Raw genomic sequence first — 12,688 nt, 5'->3', positions numbered from 1 at the left:
CATATCTATTACCTTAACTAAATAATTACAAAAACTATTTGAATGTGGCTAATGTTCTGTTTACAATAATGTATATCTTTGTAATGACTTGAGTGTAGATACCCTATCTTAGGGCTTATTTTCTGTTTACAATAACTTATATATTTGTAATAACATGAATGTAGGTACCTTATCTTCAGGCTTACTTTCTGTTTACAACAATTTATATCTTTGTAATAACATGAATGTAGATACCCTATCTTCGGGCTTATTTTCTGTTTACAATAATTTATATCTTTGTAATGACTTGAATGTAGATACCCTATCTTAGGGCTTATTTTCTGTTTACAATAATTTATATCTTTGTAATAACATGAATGTAGATACCCTATCTTCGGGCAAGTTTTCAATAATTTACATCAGTTAATAACTTGCATGTTTTGGTAGATGACCTTTTTAGGGTTTCCTTTATTGATGCAATGATATGCGTGTAAATAACTTTTGAGTAGTTCATATTTTTTCTCATTTCTAAGGACACCAACTTGTCCTTGTACTATACAAATTTCTCATACATACAATGGAAACTTACTTGAACATATAATTAATTACTGTTTGCAAATATGAGATTAACGAATAATTTATAAACTGTTACCAAGATATAAATAATATGTGATGTTTATTATCCACAGAAGATTAAGAACTTAATTTATAATGTATGACACTGGAGGTTTCCTTTGTTAAGATTCCAGTTTTGTTTTTTTAACTAAATTAGAAAATCTTACAAACAATAAAACCAGAACTTCTACAGATATGAATAAAGCTATATATTAGGCATTAAACTGATTTTATTTGAACAAAAATCTTTTGCTATAAGTTACATCCAACTTAGAATCAGTTCCAAGCCAATAGTCACAAAACGAAATGTTTACACTATAAAATAAGACAAATATTGGCACTTGGGTCTGTCCTGAAATATTCACAAACAAGGCTGCACAAAGAGACTAGCTGAGCATACTCAAGTTTACATGTTTCATTACAGTTAATTGAGATGAATGTCTACTGTACACATGATCAGTAGTGGTTACAGTAATGTTCAACTTCCTGCTGTACTAATCAGTTTTATATCATAAACATATCAAGATAAGCATACTTGTCTCAAGCTAAATTGTAGAAAACACCCTTCCTGGTTAAGTTTCTCATCATGATTTTCTTTCTAGAAATACTTGGTGGGACAAAAAAACACACCACATTCAACTGTTATCTAATGGGATTAAAACACATTTCTAATGTTTTGTAGAAACTACTTTCCAACTCATTAATAATTTTAATCTGCAGTAAGAAAAGATGGAAAAATACATCATAAAACTTTGATCAAGCCCAATAAAAATCAAAACTAAATACAGAAAACGTTTACGACATACATCTTAGTAGTCCTGGAACAAATGAGAAAACACCCCTTCTAGCAAACTTGCTGTCACACTGCTTTATTCAAGTGTCAAGTGTATTACAAAGACTTCATAATAAAATGTCAAAATTATCTCTCGTAAGCCTATAAAAGGATCACAAAATACACGAGGTTTTTAAGCAGCATTCGAGAAATATCAATAAAAACATATAAAGTTTCATTACAATGGACATTTCTATGATACCATACCTTGCTTGGGAAAGTTATGTTACTCTTATAAGAAATAAAAACTTCAATAAACAACAATCTGAACACTACCTTCAGATAATTTACACTCATTCTCTTTCACATTATTTTTTTATACTTCAGGCAGTGTTTCAGATATTTTCTCCACTTCTGACTATGTTATAAATGTCTTCTTCCAATTTAGGCTATGTGTCAGGTTTTGTTTCTCTTAAGGTTATGTTTGTGTTCTTCTGCTTTTGGTTTATAATCCCTTAGTAACAGGAATTTTCTTCTGTTCAAGTTTAACAGAAATTCCAGTTAGTTTCAGTACAATATCTACAGGATAAACATCAATGCCTAATGACACTAGACTATTGAGAAGCAACAAGGAGCAGTTTAAACAAATTACATTTTTTAATATTATATATAAAATTAAGTCCTGGAGGAGAAGATGGTTAAGAAACTCTTTGTAGTGGAAAGCAAGATGTCATTATTAAAATTACACACTTTCAATGTAGGCATTTTACAGTCCTATTGTTAAGCTACCTTTACATAAAAAAAAACCAACAAAAATCAAGTTTACAAAAGAAAACTAAGTTTTCATGAAAACCTCTTTTAATTAAAATATGTTTCAGTTCAGGAAGACTACACAGTTACTAATGTAATCACACCTAGCTTGTATATTTTAATAACAGCTGTTATACATTTACTTTTGAAATAATTATAAATATTAGTTGAACAAAGATCATAAGTTTCTGATAAAATAAAATTATTCCAGAATGATAAAATACTTTATTCTTGAGAGACAACATCATTGTATGCTAACACCAATAGAAAAGCAAACTGTAATAAACCTACAGATCTATTCATTTCAAACTAATCGCTATAAAATGTTTTGAATTATCAAGCATATGTACAAACAAGGTTTCCATAATCAAAACAAGAATCGTGACGGTAGCTCAGGTGAGGCTTCAACAGAGAATTCTAGGACTTGTCTTCCTTAAAACTGATTTTTTTTACAGTAAAAGTTCATTTTGTATTTAAATACAAAATGAGAATATACCAGCATTAAGGAAGAACAACTAAAAACAAAGTTTATTTTAGCAATATTTTGTTCTTCCTGCACAACCAATTAGCCCCGTACACTGTAATCTCAACACTCGGGTCTTTTTGTTGAATTTACCCAATTTGCAAACTTGTTGCAGTGACTACACACTGGGAACAAAGCTAAGTGTCTTAAGCTGAAAATCATAAATACTGCTGTAGGAAGCTGAGTAAGTTTGTCTCGTAGTGTTCACTAGCATCTAGATGTCGCAGACTGTGTCTCTCTGTAGGATAAACCTGGAAAAAGAGTAACAAACTAGAAACATTTTCTTTAAGAATCCAACGCCTGACGCAAGTAATCAAAGCTACAGGTTACACTTGTTTGGGTAATCACTGCTGGTACCTACAAATATCTTAACACAGATAGTAACCACTGCTGATAACTACAAATATCTCAACACATTCAACACAGATATTAACTACCGCTGGTACCTACAAATATCTCAACACAGATAGTAACTACCGCTGGTACCTACAAACACCTTAACACATTAAACACAGATAGTAACTACCGCTGGTACCTACAAACATCTTAACACATTAAACACACATAGTAACCACTGCTGATAACTACAAATATCTCAACACAGATAGTAACTACCACTGGTACCTACAAACATCTTAACACATTAAACACACATAGTAACCACTGCTGATAACTACAAACACCTTAACACATTCAACACAGATAGTAACTACCACTGGTACCTACAAACATCTTAACACATTCAACACACATAGTAACCACTGCTGATAACAACAAACATCTTAACACATTCAACACACATAGTAACCACTACTGATAACTACAAACATCTTAACACATTCATTACACATTAGCCACTTCATACACTTAAAAATTATTTCATGATTGGTTAAGTAGATTCATACACAAAGACAGTAATTCTAAAACTAATTGAGTCACTCCACACATAAAGACAGTAATTCTAAACTAATTGAGTCACTCCATACATAAAGACAGTAATTCTAAAACTATTTGAGTCAAATCACTAATACCAAAAATAATTCTCAACATAGATGAACCACTTCAGGCAGCTCACACTAATTCTAACGCTGAAAAAGTCAAGTGAATTTGTTAGGCCATATCAAAAAGTAGCTTATATTAATTATAATATCTCTCTATTTTAAGGAAAATTAAAAACAAAATAAGTTCAGTTATTTCAAACTACTTGAACTTATAATTAACTATAGAAGAATGTTTTCTATAAACAATTAACCCACCACAAACTGTAGAATGATGTATATAAACACACTAGTTAACCCACTACAAACTGTAGAATGATGAATATAAACAACTAGTTAACCCACCATGGACTGTAGGATGTTTTCTATAAGCAATTAACTCACCACAAACTGTAGAATGATGTATATAAACACACTAGTTAACCCACCACAGACTGTAGAATGATGTATATAAGCACACTAGTTAACCCACCACAAATTGTAGAATGATGTACATAAACACACTAGTTAACCCACTACAAATTGTAGAATGATGTATATAAACACACTAGTTAACCCACTACAAATTGTAGAATGATGTATATAAACACACTAGTTAACCCACCACAGACTGTAGAATGATGTATATAAGCACACTAGTTAACCCACTACAAATTGTAGAATGATGTACATAAACACACTAGTTAACCCACTACAAATTGTAGAATGATGTATATAAGCACACTAGTTAACCCACTACAAATTGTAGAATGATGTACATAAACACACTAGTTAACCCACTACAAATTGTAGAATGATGTATATAAACACACTAGTTAACCCACTACAAACTGTAGAATAATGTATATAAACATACTAGTTAACCCACAACAAATTGTAGAATGATGTATATAAGCACACTAGTTAACTCACCACAAACTGTAGAATTTTTTCTATAAACAATTAACCCACCACAAACTGTAGAATGATGTATATAAACACACTAGTTAACCCACTACAAACTGTAGAATGATGCATATAAACACACTAGTTAACCCACTACAAACTGTAGAATGATGTAAGTAAAACTAGTTAACCCACCATTCACTGTAGCTCATTGTACATTAAAGAACCCACTAACTTATGAATAACAGTAGATTACAGATGACGAATGAACTAGGTAACTTACATAAAGTCACCTGTTTCATAACTCACCTGTAAATGATAAGGTTTTCCTGCTTTTACAAGAGCACTAACAAGCTGGGTAGTGTGAGCAAAGTGAACGTTTTCATCCATGAGACCATGAATTATAAGTAAATGGTTTTCTCTGGAAATAAAAAAGATGCTTGCTAGTTCTGAAGTTACTCTTACTAAATATGAAAATGAAACTATATATATTTAAGTAACATTTAATAACACAGAAAGGTATTTATTTTCAGAAACTAGTGAACAGTTAAAAATACTCATCATTCTTTTCTGAGAGAAGTATGAAAATCTCTTTGGTAACATCTTACTTGTCATTCATAATTAAAAATGTTACTTTTCATTCATCATCACACTTAAAATATTTACTTATGAACTACTTGTCATATATCAATGTTATATTTAAAATAACTCCTAATGAATAGTTAGATTTTAATTATTCATCATCATTAAATTTTAAAACATTTACTAATAAATAAAGGTTTTACTTGTTCATCATTGTTAATCTTAAAACATCTACTAATAAATAAAGGTTTTACTTGTTCATCATGTTAGCCTTAAAACATCTACTAATAAATAAAAAGTTTTACTTCTTCATCATTGCTAGCCTTAAAACATCTACTAATAAATAAAGGTTTTACATGTTCATCATTGCTAGCCTTAAAACATTTACTAATAAATAAAGGTTTTACTTGTTCATCATTGCTAGCCTTAAAACATCTACTAATAAATAAAGGTTTTACGTGTTCATCATTGCTAGCCATAAAACATCTACTAATAAATAAAGGTTTTACTTGTTCATAATTGTTAGCCTTAAAACATCTACTAATAAATAAAGGTTTTACTTGTTCATAATTGTTAGCCTTAAAACATCTACTAATAAATAAAGGTTTTACTTGTTCATCATCTAAAAATGTGCTAATGAGCTGTGAACAGTTAATGGTTTTATTGTAAATTTTTATTCACTGATGAAAATATTTTTCAGTCAACATTCTAAAGTGTTCTGGCAGTATCCTGAAGTAATTGTGGTGAAGGATGGTGGTCAAGTAGAAATACTCACTCATTTGGAAACTGGTCCACATAAGACATAACTGACCCCTCCGAGTAACCTTTCAGATTATTTTCTGGTGTATCCATATATCTTTCAGTATAACCTGTATCATATAACCTCCATGAGGTTACTGGTGCTCCAGCAATAGCTATCTTCAAGTCATAGAAAAAAAACAACAACAATCACATTATTTTCCAATAAAATAAAGCATATTAAGTTGTGTTCACTGGATATAGTAATACAGTGCGGTAATTTTCAATGTGTGACTATAATTACAACAACATTATATAGCCAGCTTAATTTCATTCAAAATTAGTCTGTTTTTCTTCATTTAGTCACATGAACTGGACGTTTGTATATAAATGACATTTTTAAGTTCTGTAGGCTTTAACATTTACACATTTTAGCTACGTGACAAAATCAAAATAATTCATATCTCCAAATCAGTCTAAAAATGCTCACTCAAAACTGATCCTAAAACAATGCATCTTAAAATATTCCAATATCTTCCTAAATTTTCAAGAGTTCCGAGTTATATCAAACAGTCACCCAAAAAGAAAGTACTTTTATTAATATTTGGTATTTCTGAATTAAACACCAACCATGTTTTCCCCCAGTGAACGTAAAAAAGAAAATAACAAAACCAAAACCCAAAAGAAGCATCTTTACACATACTGTAACCTTGAATGACCTGTTTTAAATCTAAGGATCTTTGTATCATTTATTTGTTTAGAATTTTGGTGCAAAGCTACACATAATTTATCTGTATATAATCATCACTAATTCTGAACTGACAAATAAGAAGGAAGGCAGCTGGTCAACATCATTCACTGTCTGTTCTTGGGCTACTCTCGTATGACCAAATCTAATCAAAAACACTTTAGGTGTGAAACAAAGGTGCAGCCAAAAAAAAGGATTGAGCATGCAACTTAAAGGAATGAAATTAAAAATTTTAAAATTAAAATATTCATTCATTAGTTACCCAGGCTGCATTTTTGTTCAACTTTGGGCATGATGGTGGTTGTTTTTAGATATCATGACTTTTAGTCATTACACAACAACAAACCAGAGCAAGTAAGAAAGTGACACTCGATAGTAACCAACATTAGCTTTAGGATTGTAACCTCATCATTCAGAACAGACCTTTACTCTACAGAACCAACCAGATTCTTTAAAATATATGGTAGTAGTTTTTCCTCTATAACTCTTAATACGGGCTCTGTCAATTTGACCAACCATGTGACCTCTTTGTACTCATTCGAAGTCTTTATAGATTTGACACTATTAACTTTTAATATAGTGTGTGTATATCTTCATGAAATTTGGCAGTCTTTCAGTTAACATTATATGTCATTCACATATAAAAAATAATATTTTTAGTGAAGTATTTTTAATACACTAACAAAAGATTTGTCCGTGAATATAATGAGTATTTGTTTTGATAGTCTGTGTGCAAAGTGATTTTCTGTTAAGATTAGAAATACTTTTCTTCATCTCAAAAATCTCAAATTTCATTTGTGCAGTCTCTAAAACCTCCTAAATACACTTCAAATGTTTGTTTTCGGTAAAACTTTAGATCTTATCTGTTATTTTCTCTACCCTAACTCTATACAATGTTGGTTAAGTTGACCGACCTCATAAATACCAAAAAAATATATATATAAATTACCCTCTTTTTCTTTCTAGATTGACTTCAAATGTAACATGAAACTACATTCGTTTATTCTAAGTAGCTTTAAACTAGTAACAGTATACATCTATTTATAATTAAATTTTATTGTTTCATTGCACTTTGAACCATGTCTAACTACTATTCGTGCCATAAGTTGTAAATCACTTGGAGAATGAGCTGCTCCTTGCCAAGTGAAATATTTTATTATATTGTTATTATTATTTATTTTACCTAATATAAACTTAACTAACCTAAGGAGATCCCTATTTTTACATTTTAGTTATTTTTATAATAATAAATAAAGAATAAACATAAAAAAACAAGAAATAAAGTACTTACACTGTCTTCTTTTTTTTTGCTGTCGACTGTCGATGACACTTAACCCTACTTTTTTATAATACTAATAGTTGTAATGCACAAAATAATCTAATTAAATAATGCACCAAAGAACATAGAATAATAACCTGCCAAAAGCAGACAATTTCCTCTAACTATCACAATTATTCCTCCTTTCTAACTATGCGACAAGAGCCGTTACAAATTCATCCAAGCTAGTCGTTAACTTTTCCGTGAAAACAAAGCTCGTAGTAAAAGAGAAAATGACTATTCTCTGTTCAGAACAAAATTTAATATAATACATCATTTGATAGATGAAAACCTTGGCTTTCTATTGGTTATAGATAACATAGAATTAAATGTAAGAGAGAACTATTAACAAATCCTGAAAGAGAGGATGTGACAGTTAGGTGTGGCAAGAAGGGTCTGATTTTCTATTTGATGGCTCTGTAACCAAACAAAATTGAAAGATGTAAAAAGTATGGTTTGTCTGAGCAATGACGATATTATAGTGAGTAATTTACGTTGACTTTCGTGTTTATTAGAGGGGTGGTGAATAAAATAGAGAAGATGGGATGCCTACAGAAAACTTGTCATGTTTCTCACACTAGGGGAAATTCGGGATTTTTTAAAATATTGCCTTATAAACATATATATATTATTAAGATATGGATAATTAGCTACGATTTTATGCCATACTAATTGGTACAACATAAACAAAAAAGTAGTTTAATAAAATTTTGAATGTAAGCCACTAAAATCTTGTGACATGCACAGTAAATGATGCCCAAGGCAGATAGGTTTAAAACAGTGTTAATAACTTTCTTTATAGTAATACCATGGAATCTAGATTAAGAGTTTCTTGTCATCACCTGTATGCACACAATACAGCCATATCAAGCATCATTATCTATGCTAATTGCTTAAGCTAATATCACACGACACTAAAGGCTCTTTAATTAGGAGAATTTCATAAAATTTAGCAAGTTTGTGCTGAAAAGTTGGCAATGAATAATCAACAATAACCGTCCACCCGTATGATACTTTTGAAAACTTGAGCTAGAAACTGCTAATCTAGTTTACTTGGCCTAACCACTACTTATGTATCTGCACGTGCTTTCAACCTATAGTTTTGGTACTCCAACTCAGCCGTCTTTTATCCAAAGGACAAAAAACAGTCCACTTTTACTCTTAGGTGAAGCTGTAGTAAATATTTAGACCAATAGTTCATGACTTTTTTTCATAGGCACCCACAAATATTTTGTCAAATTTTAGTGGTTTTTGTTGAATAACTTTGCACTTGTGACATATATTTAGACTAAATTAGCCACCTAATTGTAGGTTGTAAAGATCTATCAGTGTAGCAAATTTGAAAAAAATACATAAAAGTTAGGAATGTTTTACTATCAAATAAAGCAAAAAAAAGGAAAAACTTCAATCAAAATTGGAGATTTTATATCTCATGTATTTCTTAATGAATTGCCTTGAAATTTGGTATGTGAATTAAAGGTCCAATGGAGCACATCGATGGAAAATATATCAGTTTGGATTACCACAGTCCAAGCTACAGAAAGTGGAAAATTGCTACACTATCACTCCTGTTATTAACACATATTGTGTACTACAGGTTGCTTTAGCCACACTACACACAACTGTGTGTCTTGATGCTGGGATTTGACCATCAATCTTTCTCTCCCAAAGTGTAGTTTTGAGGCAATGCAATACGAACTATAAACCCTCAGATTCTAACAACTAGGCCACACCCAGCAACAGATCTTTGACGAGTTACTCCATTCTTTCAAACCTTTAACATGGTGAACTTCTAAATATTCTAGTGGTCAGTTTTTACTTGTTCAAAATCCAAATGGTTTTCCCTTCATTATTCAAGCTGTCCAGTTCAGCAAAATCTGAAAATTTATGTAACAAAGTCAATATTTACCTTAAATATGTCAGGTCTCTGAGCTAAGGCCATGAGTGACAAATAGCCCCCTAGAACAGGAAAATATCTTAGAATATCATCTTTAACAACACATTATCTTGCCTTCAAGCTCAGTAGAAATAAATAAGACATATATTATTTACAAACATTTCTTGAATATTTTGAAGCTAATAATTCTAAGTTCACTAAAAAAAAACGAAACCAGAGCAGCTACTGTTCAATATGAAGTTGGAAAGGACATAAAATATCTGATCCAAAAACAAGTACCATGAAATGCTAATGGGTTTCTACATAGTTTACAATTCAAATCACTTAACTACACATATTCTAAAATTTATATATAAAATTAATAGTTCTTCATTGCACACCACTATGCTTAAAAAATTTCTTAAAACAAAATCTGGATAAGGCAAGAACTGTCAACAAATAACATTAAGTGAACTATACTTTCATGCCAGTTCATCCTTAACTTGAAATCACATTCTTATTAACTACATCCTACAGAATGTCATAAGGTTCAAATAGTCTATCATGAACCATGACAGTGGTTCATAATAGGGTTTGCCCAGGAATTTCACAAAACTTCTAATAGAACATACAGGCAAAAACCATCTTAAAAAACTGATTTGTTCTTAAAACAACACTCAGGATATTCTATCTCAATGGCTGAGGCTGCTAAAATATTGATAATAGCAAAAACGTTGATTTTCCAATTGTTAGACAAAATTCATCTATTTGTTCTTCATATTATTATTATTATTCATATTATTCTTGTTTCACAAGCCTACAGAAAAAATGGCGAGGAATATTTTAATCAAACTTAGGCAAACCTACTAAAAAACTCCTACACAGGTCATAGGACTATTTTTATGTTGATTCTTGAAAGAGAAGTAGAGATTTTATCAATTTTTTCATCACTACTGGCCAAGTTTCTCATTAAAGCCATTGAAGCATACAGTAAAAATGGCTAGGTATACTGTGCCAAAATCTAAGCACAACTTCTAAACAAACTCCTGCAAAGGTTGTCAGGGCTATTTTTAAGTTAATTTTTTAAAGTTGAGATTTCCACCCTCTAAATTTTCTAAGTTCTTCTTCTCTTCCAACATAAGCTCTTCAAAGCCATTTACGCACCATTATACTAGTAAGAAATTCTCCATTTTATACTAGTCAGAAATGCTTCATTTTATTAGAGTAAACAATGTGTATATTTATAACAGTGTCTCCAGCCTTATTATTATTGATGACAGTTTTACAAGCCACTACAGAAAAAATGGCTACGAATATTTTATTGAAACCTGGACAATAGTAATGAATGCAGTATTGAGTATGTCATAGGGTAGTTTTAAGTTTAATTCAAGCATCTTCGTTTTTTCTACCTTAAAAATTTCTTCAACTCCTTCGCTTTCCGATGTTGAAAAAAATCTGGTGTTTTACTAAAGCTTGTAGGCTTGAAAATATAATATTTGCATTTTGATTCAACTTGTTTCTGTACTTTTTTTGATGATCCCTATTTCCCTTTTTAAATTAACAACTTATATTTATCTTGTAAAATATCATTACTGAACATCAAGTAAACCTCATGTTCATGCCATTCATCCTTACCTCTTCAGATTAGAACAGCATGGTACATCCTAGATAATCTATAAATTATCCTCATTGAACATCATGTCCATACCAGTTAGTACATCCAAGATAATCTATAAATTATCCTCATTGAACATCATGTCCATACCAGTTAGTACATCCTAGATAATCTACAAGTTATCCTCATTGAACATCATGTCCATACCAGTTAGTACATCCTAGATAATCTACAAGTTATCCTCATTGAACATCATGTCCATACCAGTTAGTACATCCTAGATAACCTATAAATTATCCTCATTGAACATCATGCCCATACCAGTTAGTACATCCTAGATAATCTACAAGTTATCCTCATTGAACATCATGTCCATACCAGTTAGTACATCCTAGATAATATACAAGTTATCCTCATTGAACATTATATCCATACCAGTTAGTACATCCTAGATAATCTACAAGTTATCCTCATTGAACATCATGTCCATACCAGTTCATCCTGATTCCATATCATAACCTAACTACAAAACGCCACACCTCAACTCATCCCTATGACTTTGATGACACACACACAATGAATGATCTCTTTGTATATCCCTTCAAATTCAACAGATTTATAAACATCTGCCACTGTACAACAGTGGCTAGGAACTGCGGTGACTGAAGATTGGATAAACAGGATGTCATATTTGTGTCAGTTGACCTATTCCTTCAATAGTACCATACAAAAAACATTACAAAGCTGGCATGTGGCTGTTGAAACAGTCCAAAAGTTATTTAACCCACCCATAAACAGGAAATAACAACACTGTGTTAACTGAGAAGAATTAATAACTTGAAACGTGATCTGATTGAATTGTTTATCTCAGCTGTAAACAGGAAAGTACAACACTGTGTTAACTGTGAAGAATTAATAACTTCAAACATAATATGGTTGAGTGTACAGATAACAGAACAGAAAAAGAAAGAAAAAGTAGCATTTGACTCTACTTATATTGGCAGCATTTGACTCTACTTATATTGGTAGCATTTGACCCTACTTGTATTGGTAGCATTTGACCCTACTTATATTGGTAGCATTTGACCCTACTTATACTGGTAGCATTTGACTCTACTTATATTGGTAGCATTTGACCCTACTTATATTGGTAGCATTTGACCCTACTTGTATTGGTAGCATTTGACCCTACTTGTATTGGTAGCATTTGACCCTACTTGTATTGGTAG

General features: G+C 31.1%; 1 protein-coding gene across 1 annotated transcript in view; it reads right to left on the bottom strand.

Moving 5' to 3' along the window:
* Positions 1-794: 794 nt before the first annotated feature.
* Positions 795-12,688, bottom strand: part of LOC106472470 (dipeptidyl peptidase 9-like) — a 42,081-nt gene continuing 30,187 nt past the window's right edge. The window contains exons 17-20 of the mRNA XM_022401037.1: positions 9,878-9,927; positions 5,940-6,082; positions 4,892-5,003; positions 795-2,950 (exon numbers count right to left, since the gene is read on the bottom strand). Of these exons, the coding sequence (XP_022256745.1) occupies positions 2,858-2,950; positions 4,892-5,003; positions 5,940-6,082; positions 9,878-9,927 (398 nt within the window). The 3' untranslated portion in view covers positions 795-2,857. The remainder of the gene's footprint in view (positions 2,951-4,891; positions 5,004-5,939; positions 6,083-9,877; positions 9,928-12,688) is intronic.

The sequence above is a fragment of the Limulus polyphemus genome, unplaced genomic scaffold (assembly GCF_000517525.1).
Source record: "Limulus polyphemus unplaced genomic scaffold, Limulus_polyphemus-2.1.2 Scaffold5356, whole genome shotgun sequence".
Lineage (NCBI taxonomy): Eukaryota > Metazoa > Arthropoda > Merostomata > Xiphosura > Limulidae > Limulus > Limulus polyphemus.
This window is presented reverse-complemented; position numbering and strand designations above follow the sequence as displayed.